At 38.1% G+C, this 18135-nt stretch overlaps 1 protein-coding gene across 2 annotated transcripts in view; it reads left to right on the top strand.

Annotated features, from left to right (window-relative positions):
* Window positions 1-17663, top strand: part of LOC148952054 (uncharacterized) — a 29806-nt gene extending 12143 nt beyond the window's left edge. For both annotated transcript variants that reach the window (XM_089089518.1, XM_089089517.1), the window contains exon 2: window positions 15707-17663. In XM_089089518.1, the coding sequence (XP_088945644.1) occupies window positions 15707-17380 (1674 nt within the window). In that variant the 3' untranslated portion in view covers window positions 17381-17663. The remainder of the gene's footprint in view (window positions 1-15706) is intronic.
* Window positions 17664-18135: the final 472 nt, after the last annotated feature.

Genomic DNA, 18135 nt, shown 5'->3' with positions numbered 1-18135 from the left:
TTGGTTGGGATGGCTGAAGATCTGCTCATGGACATTTTTTTGATAATTACAAGTGTCTGATTGGCCTTTACAACAGCTGATTGGGTATGGAGATGTAGCTTCAACTCTTTATCAACCAGGACACAAGGTCTATCTGAGTGCCTTCTGGAAATAACTTTGCTTGATCCATCAATACAATCCACAGAGGACTGAGTACATGGTTTTGACTTCCCAATGAATGAATGGTTTTGTTTTCTGAACAGGGTTGCCACCATGGTCAGTTCTCAAAGTGCAAAAATTGCCCAAATTTGCGTGCTATACAGTGACTTTTGGTGCTATAGTAAAAAATTGACTATAATAGTGCTATTAGTCAATTTTATACATATATACATTATGAGCAAGATTATTCTGTTGATAGAAGAGCTTTAGCAAAGGTCTTATCCTTGTATGGTATACCAGACAAATACATTAGAGTGATTAGTGCTATGTATGAGAATAGCACTGATGTGGTTAAGGTAGAAAATGAGGTAAGCAGCTGGTTCTGTAGGAAAGGCAATGGACAGGAAAAACTTTCCTGGACTTAGATTATGCTGGTGGTTATGGTTCTTGATAATATGTTCTGAAGCATGGGCGCCCCAAAAACCAGATGAAGATTCGCTAGATGTTTTCCTGAGAAACTGCTTACGGATTGTTCTGGATACATGGCTGACTGACCATATTTCAAACAGTAAGGTCTACTAAAAGTGGGGCTCAATCCTGCTTTCTAGGACTATTTTGAGAGAAAGGTTGAGATGGTTAGGGTACATTCTGCAGATGAAGGATGATAGATTGCAGAAGATCATCCTTTTCAGCCAACCATCTAGAGCTAAATGCAAAGCAGGTCATCCGTGGTTGGGTGGGAGGATGTTATAAAGAAAGATTTAAGGGAAGTGGGAACTTCCTGGGAGGGTGTAAAGAGAGCGGCTTTGAATAGATCAAGATAGAGGAGGAGCTTGCATAGATGTATTGCAAGCCTCAAGCCGCAGCACCAAGCCTCAGGCGGCTTGGTGCTGCGGTGAGTTGTTAGTAGTAGTTCAAGTATATATATATATATATATATATATATATATATACATATATACAGGCCTCAGGCGGCTTGGGGCTGTGGTGAGTTGTTAGTAGTAGTTCAAGTATATATATATATATATATATATATATATATATATATATATATATATATATATATAATGTTGATAAAGGTAAGACCCAAGGCTGTACCATGAGGGATACCACTTCAAACTACATTTTGAGACTTTTTTTCTTTTGTTTTAACTTAATGATTCCTTCATTTAAAGGAAATCCCCCCCCCCCCAAAAAAAAAAAACAATATTAACCCTACTACTAATGTCCTCCAAACAGGAGAGATCCTTAAAATTTTCAAGCTGATGAAAGGACATGATTTCCAACCTATTTTTGAGCCCGTTTTAAGAAAGTCTGTATACCTCCGTATCAGAATTATTACCATTGTAGGGTTTCCTTGTTCAGGGAGTTAAAGATTTAGTTTCCAGGCTAATTAGAAAAATGAGTTTATTGGGTCAATTTTTATTCAAACTGGTAACATTCATTTGCTAATTTTGTACATAAAGGCTCGTCTCTATCAAGGAACTTAAAATGTGAGCTTTAAGTCAATTAATTGACATTAAGTTTCAACCTTTTTTAGTTGGGTTCCTCACTCCTTACCAAATTTAGTTTGTGTGAATTTTAGTCCTAGAAATCATGAATTTCGACCAATTCGGACCTTCTGGTGGACCCCAAAGCCATTCAGTGAATAAAAATATGTTTGAACCATTTATGTAGGACCTCAAAGATCCAAACAGTGGCCTTTTAGAAAGTAGGACCCTTTTGGTGCAAGGAATTATGGCTGTAAGTTTCATCCAGACCCGAAACAAGTTTTTTTTTTTCTGTTAGTTATAGAGCCCAGTAACACCTTTCCCCACTTAATAAAAATAAATGGTTTCTATGGCCAAGTAAACGATTCATGAGAGTTTCAAACAATTAGAAAGCTTAGATCAAAGATGGCCACCTGTTCCCCTGCAAACCTATGTAGAAATGATGGAAAACTTTTGTAATTTTGGGACCTCTTCCTACTACTTTCTGGTTCATGTTATCCCTGGAGCCATATTTGTTGCACTCCAGGGAAAATGCATATATGGGAATTTGCATCACGTGCCATCTAGGCTATATGAGAAAACTAGCACGGGAGGGGGATTGCTGGCATTCTCTAGCAACTGTTTAGCAATTTTTATCTTTACTCTTGGTTATTAGCACTTTTTTCGATTTCAGAATGCTATGCAAAAAAGAAGGGGAAAGTTGTCGAAGTGTTACCCAGGCTCATTCATGGTCCTTGGTAGCCTTGACAGGGACCGGCTCCCTTCATTTTAAAAAAGGGAAAAGAGCATGCATGCAATGGGGATTTGATTTTGGTGTAATTTCGGGCTGGGTCAATTGTCGACTCATTTTTTGGTGCCTTGGATGAAATAAGACAGTTCTATTGAAAAAATCAAACATGGTAGAGAATTCATAACCAGTAATTCCATTGTGTAACCTTTTAGACAAATCAATTTAAAAAAAAAAACTTTCCCAAAAATAAGTTTTTAAAAGAAAAGTAAAGGCCATTTTAAACTTAAGCTCAGCAGTAACAAATAAAATCACTACAAAAAAGAGTTTGGGTATCACCTCCTTCTCTCACTGTAAAAGTCTGAAACCTACTGCGTCATGGGCACTTTACTGAAAACGAATTTTATGACAAATATTTTCTTTTGTACTTAATATTGAAAGTAAATATTAAAATTATAGTAAAATTTTGAACTGATGAGCTTTCAGCAATTACTATCATTATACATCAAATATTCAGTTTAATTTATTAGCTCTGTTCAAGACAAATAGGCCTATAGTTTCACTACAAACAATAGTTTGGATACTGCCTCCTTCCTTAACTGTTAATAAAAACCAAAAGCCTACTGTGTCATTGGCGCTTAACTGAAAATGAATTATATTACAAATACTTTCTTTGCCAGTTCTTACAGAATTGAAAATTAAAAGTAAATTTACAGTGAAATAAATTCTTGAACTGATGGATCTTTCAACAATTAATATCATTATACATCAAATATTCAATTTGATGTTGTTTATACTTTCCAAGACTGTACAAGACGCATATAGTTTTCAATAAAGCGCTAATGACGCAGTAGGTTTTAGAGTTTTACAATGAGAGAAGGAGATGAAGAACTCCTGTTTGTAGTGATTTTTGTTCGTTTCAAACTTGATTTGCATATCCAATTTAAGTTTCACTCTTTTTAAGATTTATTTATTTATTTACATTAATATCTATTGTATGTTTGTTTGCAGTGATTGTTTATTTAATTTCTGTTCGTTTTGGGTATCATTTCTGTAGCGTTATGCAAAAACCGTCTAACTCACATTTTCCAAATTTTACAGGAGAGCAATTTTTGTGGTTGAAAGTGTCTCCTAAATCCGATTATGAACGAAAACTGCCGGGGAAAAAAGATATATGCAAAAAAAACATCGAGGAAGTGAAATTTGCCATTAGATTTCGCTAAAATGGAGTATATTTCGAGATAATGGACTAAACCGGTTCTTGCAAATTGAATTTTCTCAAAATCTTTCAAAAACCAAATTGCAAATTCATGTTAAGTCAACTTCGTTTATGTAAGAAATGGTAAAAAAAAAATCGTAAAACATCAGAATAACAGCTCATTCTGTTTCATTTTCATTTTCGAGGTAGTTTACCACTGTATTATCATAAAGAAAACTTTTGTAGAAGGCATTATAGTCATCAGGGACAAATATCAGAAGTGACATCAAGTCGTCGTATTTTGCTTTGGAAATCGTCTTCCCATTGGGATACTTTGTCTTCATACCTGCAAATGAAATTTTCTAGGATCCTCTCTTTCTAAAATTAATTGTCCTGAACAGTGCATCTTCATCTAGACAAGTTTTGAACTTGATGATGCCAAAATTCTTTTTCGTACTTCAACCAATGGACAGTTAACCAAGAGAATGGCTGATTTTCGGTGTCCACTGTCCTTTTGACACATCTTTTCCTGATAAATTTGTTGAAGTCAAACATTTCTGACTTCGGCATCTCAGCGGCGGTCATGGGAATTTTTCCCCTTGCAAAACGTATTAAGTTTGTCCAGTCAGCTGGAACTCAGATTTCAAAGTCTGTATACTTTTTGGCCTTCTCAATCCTGGCATGATTGCTGACGCAGTCGAGTTGAGTATGCCCGGGTTCGAGAAACTTTTGATCTATCAGTTCAAAATCCTTGGAAGCAATTTTGGAAACTTGATACAAAACATTCCGGCCACATGCATATTCCAATTCTGAGAACCACATGTGTGCAAGTACAAGACTAGCCGTATTAGTCTTGACGGCAGTGCCTTCAGATGCTTAAACAGACAAGAGGCTACCTCAGAGGCTCCCTTGTCACCCATTCCTTCGTCCCAAAGGTAATTGTATGACTTTCCCTCTTTCAAATCTTTCAAAGAAAGCTATTTTAGTCTTTACAAAGGGCGTAGGAAGACAGTGCTGGAGATCAAAAACCCACAAGAGGGTGGAATGGTCGTTCTCTGCAACCTCTTTGTCTTTCTGTTTAGTCTCATACGCTGATCTATAGGCTTTCTCATATGCCTCAACCTGAGTTTGCAAGACCCTTTTGGAATCTTCAGGATCAGCACAATTAATCTGTTGCTTAAGCTTCTCACACGTTCCACAGGGGCCACTGACAAGAGGTTTAAATCGGAGATTGTATTCTTGATAGAAAACTTTCTTGTACATAGCAACCGGTTTTGCTGGCAACCCTTTTTCTGCAGCAAAATCTTTGTGAATATCGTACATCTTCTGAAGGCTTAGATTAGAAGAAAGATATTTCCTGGAAGTTTGTGAGCTTCATAAGCAGGATATGATTCAATGTGCTGCTTTATAAGCTCAATGTCAGCCAGGACTGATCTGTTGAAAGCTTAGCATCTCTCAGGAGTGCTAATAATAGAGAACTTCCCATGCTTTCCTTGAACCGTTGCAAGTTCTGCTTTGGTTAGAACAAAGACAGGCATAAAACAGGACTTGCACATTTTAACTTTCTTTGATTCAACAGTCACATAGTAGTATCAGGGATAGCGCTCCTTGTTACTAACATCTTTTCTTTTCCTGGTTTATTTCAGTCGAGTTCTGTTCATGCAGTTGAGAAGAAATCGCTGCTGCTGTTTCTTTTCACCTATAGCCCAGTACGATTCAAACAGATTGGCTTTTGTTTCACTACCACGTTTTTCAGAACAACTCAGCCTGCAACTTCTAAAAGCTTGATTCTGTTTTCTAGCAGGGTAAACAATATTTTTGGCACTCACATATTCTTCGCCATTGTAATTTCTTTCAGTCCGTTCTCTCCGTCTCATGTACTTCGCACTTCGGCCACGCTTTCGTCTGGAATGTGCTTCTTCCGCTTTAACTTCACTGTCTTGGTCAGGCAAAGAGTCTTTCACCGGGTCTTCAACAACAATCCCTGATCCACCAGATGGCACATTCTGTTCTTGTTGGCTTGTATTATTATTAATTTCCCTAGGACTCTCTTCTGTTTGTAAAGCACTCACTGACTGGGTTGTCTCGCCATCATAGTCCACTTCCTCAGCTGGCTGAAGGCTTGTGTATACCTTTGGAGGATTGAGAACAAGAGCAACAGAGTGTTCTTTGTTGCTGCTACTACTGGAAGGAACACACTAAAAAATCATCGATTGTGCAGAAGAAAGATCCTCCTCTGGGTCACTCTCTCCATCAAAAATTTCATCAATTGCATTTAGATCAGAAGGTTTCGAAAGATCGATTTTTCGCCTGGTTCTTTGATCCATCTTGCCTGGAAAAAAGGTAGTGCTGAAAACTAGTTTAAAGCCTTTTTAAGAGTATCTTTCAGTTCTGTCACAACACTCTCCTAACCAAATGAGCTTAAATGTACACTTTTACAGCCGTGAAATCCGTTCTCAAATAATTTGGTCAATGAGCCCACAAAGACTTAAATATATGTAAAACTACCTCTTCCGTTGTTGCAGAGAGAATACGCTCGGCTTTCGCCCTCTGCGTCACCAAACAAAAATTTAACATATATCAAAGATCCACTTAATATAAATAAAAAAAATTTAAAAGCCAAATCAAATCATCTTCTCTTCTAACCCATTCATGTGACTGGTTAAAGACAGACACCCTATCCATACAAATAAACTACAAGCAATTGAAAATACTTGATGAGGCACAAAGACTCCGAAAGCCTTTAATATTTCCATCTCCTTATCTTTGCTAACGTGGGTAAAACCCAAAACAAAAGGGGTGGATGTCTTCAAACCCAATGATTCAATTTTTCTGATTCGAATATTTCTCTCACTTGCAAACAGGGGACATTCTGAGAGGATGTGATCAACATCCTCTCAGAGGATGTTTACGCACCTATAAAAAGGGCATGACTTGCTATCTGAAAGGTGATATAAGGCTTGTCAAGACCTAGTCATAGCATGCCCAGTTCTCAGACGGAAAAAAATGTTTGAAATTTTGCTATTTGGGTGGATAAGGTGATTGGGGATACTTTGACTGGCAAAAGACAGAACATATGTATTTGTTGCTGCAATACTGGTTTTATTGATTCTAAGAACATTTGCAGCAGAGGTTATTAACTCTGAGGATTCATTTACAGTAAGAGTGACTTTCTGAGTAATTGGGTGGCGAATAACCTGCTTAGCAATACTATCAGCAATTTCGTTACCCTTAATCATTATGTGAGAAGGAACCCAAATCATTTTCAGTTGAAGAGCCTGGGAAGACATAATATAATTTTTTAATCTTTTTCTGTAGATGAACAATAGTTGGAATAACATTTCCTTACCTATTTTTGAGATCAGAAAAAAACACTTTTAGAATCACAGAAGATAACAAAGGAACCTGATCCAGCTTCCAGCACAGCATCCAGAGCTTTCTGGAGAGCAAGGCATTCCGCATGGAAAATAGAAGTTCCATCTGAAACTCTAATCCCAATTGATGCACCATTCCATTCAGAGAAAATGCCTATGGAAGCCCTTCCATCATTGGAAACTGATCCATCAGTAAAAATATTTTTCTAATTGCAAAATTCTGCCATTTTAGCTAATGTTAGTTGATGAAGGATTTGAGTATTTATCTTAGTCTTAGGGCAGTCTATGCCAGGGATATTAGTGTCTATGACATTATCAATACTATTAGGAGGGTTGGAGGAGGTCCGAGTCTTGCAAGAAAATATTAGATTTTCAGGAACACCGATACTATCCAGTAAAGAGCTCAACTTGACAATGGCTGGACTACTATATGGCTTCCAATTTTCACATGAGAATGATAAATTTGCAGAACACTCCTTGAAAACGGGGTGGTTATGATTGTTGTTAACTTTCATAAAGTAATTAAAGGATAGTTTCAAAAACCTTTCTTCTAAAGAAGGGATATTCGCCTCCTTGTACAGAGATGCAGTGGGTGTACTTTAAAGAGCACCAGTGATTAGTCTCAGGCCCTGATGTACTAATGATTCCATTTTAGAAAGTAACTTCTTTGAGTAATAAATACACAGGAAGACAACATTCAATCTTTCCATATATTATGGAAATGAGTAGCTTTCGAAGCCCATCTCGGCTGGCACCCCACTTTTGCCCTGCAACAGCACGCATAGAATTCAGCCCTTTTTCAAGTGCATTGATCAGATAAGAAATATGAACATTCCAATTTAACTTATTATCTAGCCAAACTCCAAGGAACTTCACATTCCTGTCAAAGTTAATGAACTGATTATACAGAGTCAAACTAATTGAGGGACAATCCTGCCTATGGTCACTTTTCCTAGAGAAAACTATGCCAGTAGTTTTTGGGATAGAAAAAAAAGATATTTTTTTATTAAGCCATATTGACAGTTTATCAAGAGCTCCCTGAAGCTTGGGTCTACAAGTTTCAGGACAAGTGCCCTCTGTCCAAATGGCTAAGTCATCTGCGTACAAGGCAAATTTTACTGAGGGTATATTATCAAAAAAGACAAGCCCTTCAGGAATGTAGTGCTTGGGCAGGTTTTCCTGCAATCCTTGTGAACTTGGAACAGGGTAATCCTTACCACAGGAAAATATTAACATTAGATCATCAGCCAAATTTAGCTTGCTTATCTCCAGAACCTAATTGAACACAGATTGATTCTTGACCCTCAAACAGTCAACACCGTTAATTGACCCTACCAATATTGAGTCCTTTTGGAACTCTTTAGTTTGCTTTCTTAAAAGCATGATTGCTTTCATGATTATCCCCAGAGTGGGATTGAGGGGATTAGGATGACTATTGCTTGTTAACCAGATTCTTATGATTTTGTCCTCATAATAATGACATTGGTCTTAGATAATAGCAGATGTAGCTGAACCTCCTGAGTCAGGAGAGTCGGACATTCCTAATGGCTAACCAAGCACTATAGGAAACACCAAAACAAAAGCAATTCAACACTATCAGTCACAAGATGAAAAGAAGAAAAGGAAAAATGGCTTAAATGCCTTTAACCTTTAAACTAATAAACACAAGAAAATCAAAATTTAGCAAAATGCTTTATTAGTTTAAACTTTTCACCTTTTTCTTCTTCTAGAAATTCCATTTGATTTGTAAGCACTGATGATGGTGATGAATCAAAACAGTACAAGTCCAATCTTGCGGCCACAGACAAAAAGCAAAAACATTCCAAGTCCAGTTACTGCCGGATCGAAGGACTTAGCTTGTTATTGCGATTTACAAATTACTGTAAAGGGACTTAGACTGAAAATTCAAATTTTAACTGTAACCCTATTTGAAGACTTAGATCGATTCTGACTACACCAAACGACTTGTGAAATTTTAATAAGGTGGAGCCCATAACTCAATTTCGTAAAAAAAATGTGACTTAGACGGTTTTTGCATAACGCTACTGATTTATTCTTTAATAGTAATTTCTGGTCGTTTCATTTATACTTAAGTTTAATTTATACTTCAATAGGAAATTTTTTTTTTTTTTTTCGTTTGCAACTTGATTTTCATATTAAATCTAAGCATTACTCGCTTAAAGTTGTATTTATTAATTTATATTATTACTTGTTGCATGTTTTTTGCTATGATTGTTTATTTAATTTCTGTTCGTTTTTGGTTTCATTTATTCTTTAATAGTAGCCTAATTTCTGGTCGTTTTGAGTTTGAATTTTGACAGGTATTTGTATATGCTGACCTTAAGGTTAGAATGGCTTTTACTTCTATTTGAAGAACTTATTTTTCGGAATTTTTTTTTAACTAATTTTTGTTCGTTTTTGATTGAAAAAAGTTTCAAGTTCTTTAAAGTTTCTTATTTTAAATTCAAACTTAAAAAAAATCTAATGTTCATCAAAGTATCAAAACTGGTATCAAAGTAACAATGTCAAAGTGAAAAAAATGGATTTGTGTCAACCTCAGAGTTTTTATTATCTGATGTTTGAACTATTTTTAACAAAATGGTTATCTCAAAATTTTTATAGGATGGTTTTGGGGGAAAAGGACGTGGAGGGGGGGGGGGGCTAATTACCCTTCGGTCTCCTTTGACTCTTTAAAAGTGAATTTTAATATCTGATGGTTAAACTATTTTTAACAAAATGGTCACCTCAAATTTTTATCGGATGGGTTTATCCATCCGATAAACCCAAAGGCGCGGAGAGCGGGAGGGGCTAATTGCCCTCTGGTCTCTTTTCAATCTGAGAAAATGAACAACAACTTTTAATTTCCATTCAAATAAACCCTTTCTGAAGTTTATACGAGTATCCCTTTCATAAGAACCACATACAGTCCCAGGACATAGCTTACAATGCCTGTCCCCCGGGCCCTGGGGGTTGTGTTGACACCAGAGTTTTTGTTATCTGACTTTGAACTATTTTGAAAAAAATGACTCAAAGTTCTTATCCGATGGGTTTGAGGAAAATCGGGCAAGGAAAGGGGGGGGGGCTAGTTGCCCTCAGATCTCTTTTGACTCTTGAAAAGTGAAGGAGACCTTTAAATTTACAATCAAATGAGCCCTCTCCGAAGTTTATACGAGCATCCCTTCTATACGAACTATGTATGCCGCCAAAGCATTACTTACAACGCCTGCCTCCGGGCCCTGAGGGTTGTGTCGACCCCGGAAGTTTCATTATATGATCTTTGAACTATTAAAAAAAAATGGCTATCTCAAAGTCCTTATCGGATAGGTTTGAGGGAAAAAAGGCATAGAGGGAGGGGGGCTAGTTGCCCTCCGATATCTTTTGATTCTTAAAAAATAAACTAGAACTTTCAATATCCAATCAAATGAGCCCTCTCCGAAGTTTATGCCAGCATACCTTCCATAAGAACCATATATGCCCCCAGAGCAATACTTATAACGCCTGCCCTGGACCCGGGAGGAGGGGGGGGGTCGACACAGGAGTTTTTCTTATATGACCTTTGAACTGTTTTTAATGAAATGGCCATACGTAAAGGAGTTTTTGTTATATGATCTTTGAACTATTTTTAACAAAATGGCTACCTAAATTTTTTTTATTAGATGTATTTGGGGGAAAAGGCTAGTTGCCCTTCGATCACTTTTGACTCTTAAAAAGGGCACTAGAACTCTCAATTTCGAATCCAATGAGCCCCATTTGAATTTTATACGACGACCCCTTCTGTATGAAGTGCCTCTGGGGGAAAAAATAAATAGAGTGTGGGAGGAGGATAGCTGCCCTTCAATCGCTTTTGACTCTTAGTGAATTACAACGTTCAATTTCCAATCAAATGAGCCCTCTATGAAGTTTATACGAGCATCCCTTCCATAACAACCATATATGCCCCCAGGGTATAACTTACAATTCCTACCCCCGGGCCCTGGGGGGCCGTGTCGACACTGGAGTTTTCTGTTACCTAAACTTTGAACTATTTTTAATCTGATGTATTTAGGGCTTGGAGGGGGGGCTAGTTGCCCTCCGATCTCTTTTAACTCTTAAAAAGTGAACAAGAACTTTCAATTTCCAATCAAATGAGCCCTCTCCGAAGTTTATACGAGCATCCCTTCCATAAGAACTATATACCTCTAGAGCATTACTCATAACGCCTGCCTCCGGGCCCTGGGGGGTTGCGTTGACACAAACATTTTTCTTATCTGACCTTTGAACTATTTTTAGTGAAATGGCTATTATAAAAAAAAATTATCGGATGGGTTTGGGGGAAAAAGGGTGTGTGGGGGGGGGGCTAGTTGCCCTCGGATCTCTTTTGACTCTTGAAATTTAAATTTCCAATCAAATGAGCCCTCTCTGAAGTTTGTACGAGTATCCCTTTCATAAGAACCATATACGCCCCCAGGACAACAATTCTAACGCCTATCCCCCGGGCCCTGGGGGGAGTTTTTGTTATCTAATTTTTAAACAATTTCCAAAAAACTGGCTATCTCAAAATTTTGTAGCGGATGGGTTTGGGGGAAAAGGGCGTGGGGGGGGTAGTTTCTTTTAACTCTCTTGACTCTTAAAGAAGTGAACTAGAACTTTCAATTTCCGATCAAATGAGCCCTCTATGAAGTTTATATGAGTATCCCTTTCATAAGAGCCATATATGCCCTTAGGGTATAACTTAGAACGCCATCCCCTGGGCCCTAAGGGGTTGTATTGACACCGGAGTTTTTCTTATCCGACCTTTGAACTATTTTTAACAAAATGCCTATCTCAAAATTTTCATCAGATGGTTTTGGAAAAAGAAGGCGTTGGGGGGGGGGGGCTAGCTGCCCTTGGATCTCTTTTTACTATTAAAAAGTGAAATCATACTTTCAATCTACTTAAATGTGCCGTCTCGGAATTTTAGACTAACATCCTTTCCATAAGAGCCATAAATGACCCAGGTCTTAGCTTATAACACCTGTCCTCAGTCTCTGGGGGCTGTGTCGACATCTGAGTTTTTGTTATCTGGCTTTTGAGCAATTTTTAACTTAATGGCTATCTCAAATTTTTTTATCTGATGCATTTGGGGAAATGGGGTGTGGGGGGGGGCTAGTTGCCCTCCAATCTCTTTTGACTCTCAAAAACTGAACTAGAACGTTCAATTACCAATCAAATAGCCCTCTCTGAAGTTTTTACGAGCATCCCTTCAATAAAAACCATATATTCCCCCAGGGCATAACTTACAACGCCTGCCCTCGGACCCTGGGAAGCTGTGTCGACCCTGGAGTTTTTCGTTATATGGTCTTTGAAGTATTTTAAAAAAAGGCTATCTCATAGTTCTTATCGGATGGGTTTTAGGCGAAAAGAGCGTGGAGGGCGGGGGCTAGGTGCCCTCCAATCTCTTCTGATTCTTAAAAAGTGAACTAGAACTTTCAATTTCCAATCAAATGAGCCGTCTGTGAAGTTTAAACGAGCATCCATTTCATAAGAGCCATACATGCCCTTATGGTATAACTTAGAACGCCTTCCCCTGGGCCCTAGGGGGTTGTATTGACTCCAGAGTTTTTCTTATCCGACCTTTGAACTATTTTTAACAAAATGCCTATCTCAAAATTTTATCAGATGGTTCTGGAAAAAGAAGGTGTTGGGGGCGGGGGCTAGCTGCCCTCGTGTCTCTTTTGACTATTAAAAAGTGAGCTCGAACTTTCAATTTCCAATCAAATGACCCTCTCTGAAGTTTATACGAGCATACCTTTCATAAGAACCATATGCACCCGGGTATAACTTACAACGCCTGCCCCCGGGCCCTAGGGGGTTGTGTCGACACCTGAGTTTTTGTTATATGATCTTTTAACTATTAAAAAAAAATGGCTATCTCAAAGTTTTTATCGGATGGGTTTGAGGGAAAAAGGGCATAGAGGGGGGCAGCTAGTTGCCCTCCGATATCTTTTGATTCTTTAAAAGTGAACTAGAACTTTCAATTCCCTATCAAAAGACCCCTCTCTTAAGTTAGTACGAGCATACTTTCCATAAGAACCATATATGCCCCCAGAGCAATACTTATAACGCCTGCCCTGGACCCTGGAGGAGGGGGGGGGTCGACACAGGAGTTTTTCTTATCTGACCTTTGAACTATTTTTAACGAAATGGCTACCTAAAATTTTTTATCAGATGTATTTGGGGAAAAAGGGCTTGGGGGGGCTAGTTGCCCTCCGATCACTTTTGACTCTTAAAAAGGGCACAAGTTCTCTCGATTTTCAATCGAATAAGTCCCCTTTGAAGTTTTTACGACGACCCCTTCTATATGAAGTGCCTCTGGGAAAAAAAATAAATGGAGTGTGGGAGGAGGCTAGCTGCCCTCCGATCACTTTTGACTCTTATAAAGTGAATTACAACTTTCAATTTCCAATCAAATGAGCCCTCTATAAAGTTTATACGAGCATCCCTTCCATAACAACCATATACTCCCCCAGGACATAACTTACAACGCCTACCACTGGGCCCTGGGGGGCCGTGTCGACACCGGAGTTTTCTGTTACCTGAACTTTGAACTATTTTTAACAAAATGTCTATCTCAAAATTGTATCTGATGCATTCAGGGCGTGGAAGGGGGGCGGGGCTAGTTGCCCTCTGATCTCTTATGACTCTTAAAAAGTGAACCATAACTTTTAATTTCCAATCAAATGAGCCCTCTCCGAAGTTTATACGAACATCATTTCCATGAGAACTATATATGCCCCTAGAGTATTACTCATAACGCCTGCCTCTGGGCCCTGGGGGGTTGCGTTGACACAGGCATTTTTCTCATCTGACCTTTGAACTATTTTTAATGAAATGGCTATTATAAAAAAAAAATTTCGGATGGGATTGGGGAAAAAACGGTGTGGGGGGGGGGGGCTAGTTGCCCTCGGATCTCTTTTGACTCTTAAAAAGTGAACTAGAAATTTAAATTTCCAATCAACTGAGCCCTCTCTGAAGTTTATATGAGTATCCCTTTCATAAGAACCATATACGCCCTCTGGACAACACTTATAACGCCTATCCTCCGGGCCCTGGGGGGAGTTTTGTTATCTAATTTTTTTAAACGATTTCCAAAAACTGGCTATCTCAAAATTTTGTAGCGGATGGGTTTGGGGGAAAAAAGGCATCGGGGGTAGTTGCTTTTAACTCTCTTGACTCTTAAAAAAGTGAACTAGAACTTTCAGTTTCCAATCAAATGAGCCCTCTATGAAGTTTATATGAGCATCCCTTTCATAGGAGCCTTACATGCCCTTAGGGTATAACTTAGAACGCCTTCCCCTGGGCCCTAGGGGTTGTATTGACACCGGAGTTTTTCTTATCCGACCTTTGAACTATTTTTAACAAAATACCTATCTCAAAATTGTTATCAGAGGGTTTTGAAAAAAGAAGGCGTTGGGGGGGGGGGGCTAGTTACCCTCGGATCTCTATTGACTTTTAAAAAATGAGCTTGAACACTAATTTCCAATCAAATGAGCCCTCTCTGAATTTTATACGAGCACCCCTTTCATAAGAACTATATATGCCCCAGGGCATAACTTACAACGCCTGCCCCCGGGCCCGGGGGGGCTGTGACGACACCTGAGTTTTTGTTATCTGGCTTTTGAGCAATATTTAACTTAATGGCTATCTCAAATTTTTATCGGATGTATCGGATGCTAGTTGCCCTCCAATCTCTTTTGACTCTCAAAAACTGAACTAGAACGTTCAATTTCCAATCAAATGAGCCCTCTCTGAAGTTTTTACGACCATCCCTTCAATAAAAACCATATATTCCCCCAGGACGAAAATTACAACGCCTGCCCTCGGACCCTTGGAAGCTGTGTCGACCCTGGAGTTTTTCGCTATATAGTCTGAACTATTTTAAAAAAGGGCTATCTCAAAGTTCTTATCGAATGGGTTTTAGGGAAAAAGAGCGTGGAGGGCGGGGGCTAGGTACCCTCCAATGAATTACAACTTTCAATTTCCAATCAAATGAGCCCTCTATGAAGTTTATACGAGCATCCCTTCCATAACAACCATATATGCCCCCAGGGTATAACATACAATTCCTCCCCCCGGGCCCTGGGGGGCCGTGTTGACACCGGAGTTTTCTGTTACCTAAACTTTGAACTATTTTTAATCTGATGTATTTAGGGCTTGGAGGGGGGGCTAGTTGCACTAAGATCTCTTTTGACTCTTAAAAAGTGAACAAGAACTTTCAATTTCCAATCAAATGAGCCCTCTCCGAAGTTTATACGAGCATCCTTTCTATAAGAACTATATACCTCTAGAGCATTACTCATAACGCCTGCCTCCGGGCCCTGGGGGGTTGCGTTGACACAAACATTTTTCTTATCTGACCTTTGAACTATTTTTAGTGAAATGGCTATTATAAAAAAAAAATTATCGGATGGGTTTGGGGGGAAAAGGGTGTGTGGGGGGGGGGGGGGCTAGTTGCCCTCGGATCTCTTTTGACTCTTGAAATTTAAATTTCCAATCAAATGAGCCCTCTCTGAAGTTTGTACGAGTATCCCTTTCATAAGAACCATATACGCCCCCAGGACAACACTTCTAACGCCTAAAGTAAAAACATTTATTTTTTTTCTCCTTACTTTCAGTTAAAAAAAAACTTGTTTTTTTTTTTTATTTAATCTTTATAGTGTTCAGTTTTGATACACTTCTTTTATTAACACGTATGCCCATCCGTTAGTCTCTATATAAAGTATACCTTTTGAGTTTTACTAATCTTTTTTATTTTTTAAAGATGTCTACAAGAACTTTGAGGACAAGATCCTGTGGAAGAAACTCAAACGAAACAAGACGTACGATTGCCAGATCGGAAGCTGCAAATTCACGGCGACAGCAGCGAGAACAACAACGAGACAAACTTCGATCCGTCAAAAATGAGAGTCAGGGGCAAACAAGCACAGACAATGTAAAAACAGCTGCAGAGAAACATAAAGAAAGACTTGAAAAATATCTGGAACAAAAGAGAATAAAAAAAGATATGGAAAGAAAAAACAAGAAACCAGCATTTGTTGTTGGTGTTGTACATCACAAGCCATTTGTCTTCTCAGATGATGATACTCACATGCATACGAGGTCTCAGGCTCTAGGAGTCGCTCCCAAAGAAAACACTAAAGGGCTTAAATCAATTAGTAATAAGAAGAACTCGTCAAATATAGCACCAAGGGGCTTTGTTTTTGCTGCCCCTCCAGGGATAGAGAATATGGAAGAATCCTTAAATCGCCCTAATCAGGTCACTCGTGTTGACCCCTCGAGCTGGAACCTTCTTGGAGATGAAAGTGAATCAACAGGAAATGTAATAAAGAAAAACAGAAGAGAGACTATGTTCGTTAAAACTCCTAGAGTTTCCACTATTCCAAGTTTGGACACAGTAAAAGAGGAGGAGAATGTTATGTATTCGCCCACCCTTTGTTCTCCTTTAAAACGCAAGTCTATTTCTTTTTTATTACCTAATAACACGTTTGAAGATAAATACACAAAAGTAGCCAAGACTCCTTACCAAAGAGCAACAAAAGTAGATATGGACAAAGCTAAAGACACCCAGGCCTTTGAAGGAATACAGAAACTATCTTTTGACATTGAACATAACTTTATTTCAACCCCTGGAGCTCCTCAAACTTTAAATGAAAGCTGCAGAAGCAGTAGTAATATTAATTCAGAAGATGCTACTCCAAATCAGCAAAATGATCAGGCCACACCTATTTTGAAAAATAGGCAGTTTTTAAGGAGGAGCTGTAGAAACAGAACAAGCAAAGAAAGCTCCAGAAGATCCAGAAGATCTTTCGCAGATCAGATTGATGATGAAGTAGTTTTGGAGAAAATTCAGCCAGAAGAAATATTAAAGCCCAACAATGAGACGGACGAGCATGGTAACATCATGTTCAGAGTAAAACTAGAGAAAACTCCGGTAAAATCATGTGAAAATCGAACAGAGACGCCTGGGAGACGACTCACAAGAAGTACTGCAAAAAGGGCTATAGAAACAACCTCAGTCATTCCGTCAGAAAAGCATCCTCAATATACAAATACGCCGAGGAAGCAGAAGCTGAAGAATAACAGGAAGACTGAAAAGGCCCCGCAAAATATTTCTGGAGATTCGCCTAAAGAGGAAGTTACTAAATTAACCGCAGATAAAAAGGTCCCCATAACTCCCAATATAAGGGGGGAAAGATCTTCACCACTAGCTGAAGCGAGTTCTTTTGACCTTTCTGTAAGTGTAGTAGAAACTTCTAAGCCAAAGAGTATTCTGAAAACAAAAAGGTTATCTGCCCCTGAAAGCCCATCAACGTGTGCAAATAAGATTGATAGAGTGTCTCCTATCCTAAAGGTTCTGCAACCTGCTAGCCAGGAGTATATCGAGCACTTCAGAACATTGCTTTTAGACGAAGAAAAACGGCTTGAAGAAGCTTAAAAAAATGGAACAAAGTTCTAAATGAAGATAAGGATATCGATTTTATTCCTGAAGATCATAAGGGAGGGATCAGTGCTGCAATAGGCAAAACAAAAATGGTCCTTCAAGATCATTTTATTCAATTTGAGTCCTTTCTAAAAATGTCTGAGACTGATTCTAGTCAAAGGATTACTACAACTGAAGATTTAGAGGGTTTTTGGGAAATGATAAGTATCATGATTAAAGAAGTTGATAAACGTCTAGAAAGACTTTAATTATTAAAATAAAACGAGTGGAATGAAACAGAAAATTCCTAAAACTGAAGACAAGAAGCAAGAAATATATTTCAAAGTTGTCAAAAGAGACATTTAAAAGTAACAGTAATTAAAAAGTAAGTTATATTCTATAATATTTTTGTTCATTATGTTATCTATTTTTTCGATAGACCAGAACTGTAATAAAAAAAAATGATTCAATATATTTGTTTCGCATTTTTATTTCTTAAATAAAGTCATAACAACTATGTAAATAATTACTTAATTGAACAAAAGACATCGTGATAGTATTTATTTTTTAAATTCGTAATTAAATAATTACTCTATATTTTGAGAAGTAAAAATCTAGTAAAACTAACTCAATATGTCAGGTTTGAAGATTTGATTTGTAATGGAGACCTTAATAAGTGGAACTCCCCAATATGTTCCCTGATGTTGGTGATCATAGATCATATATCTAGAAGGGTTTGAAGATTTTATGGGGAATCTGTAACCTTGGAT

The sequence above is a fragment of the Artemia sp. Qi Xiang Cuo genome, chromosome 5, assembly GCF_049724085.1.
Source record: "Artemia sp. Qi Xiang Cuo chromosome 5, ASM4972408v1, whole genome shotgun sequence".
Taxonomy (NCBI): Eukaryota; Metazoa; Arthropoda; class Branchiopoda; order Anostraca; family Artemiidae; genus Artemia; species Artemia sp. Qi Xiang Cuo.
This window is presented reverse-complemented; position numbering and strand designations above follow the sequence as displayed.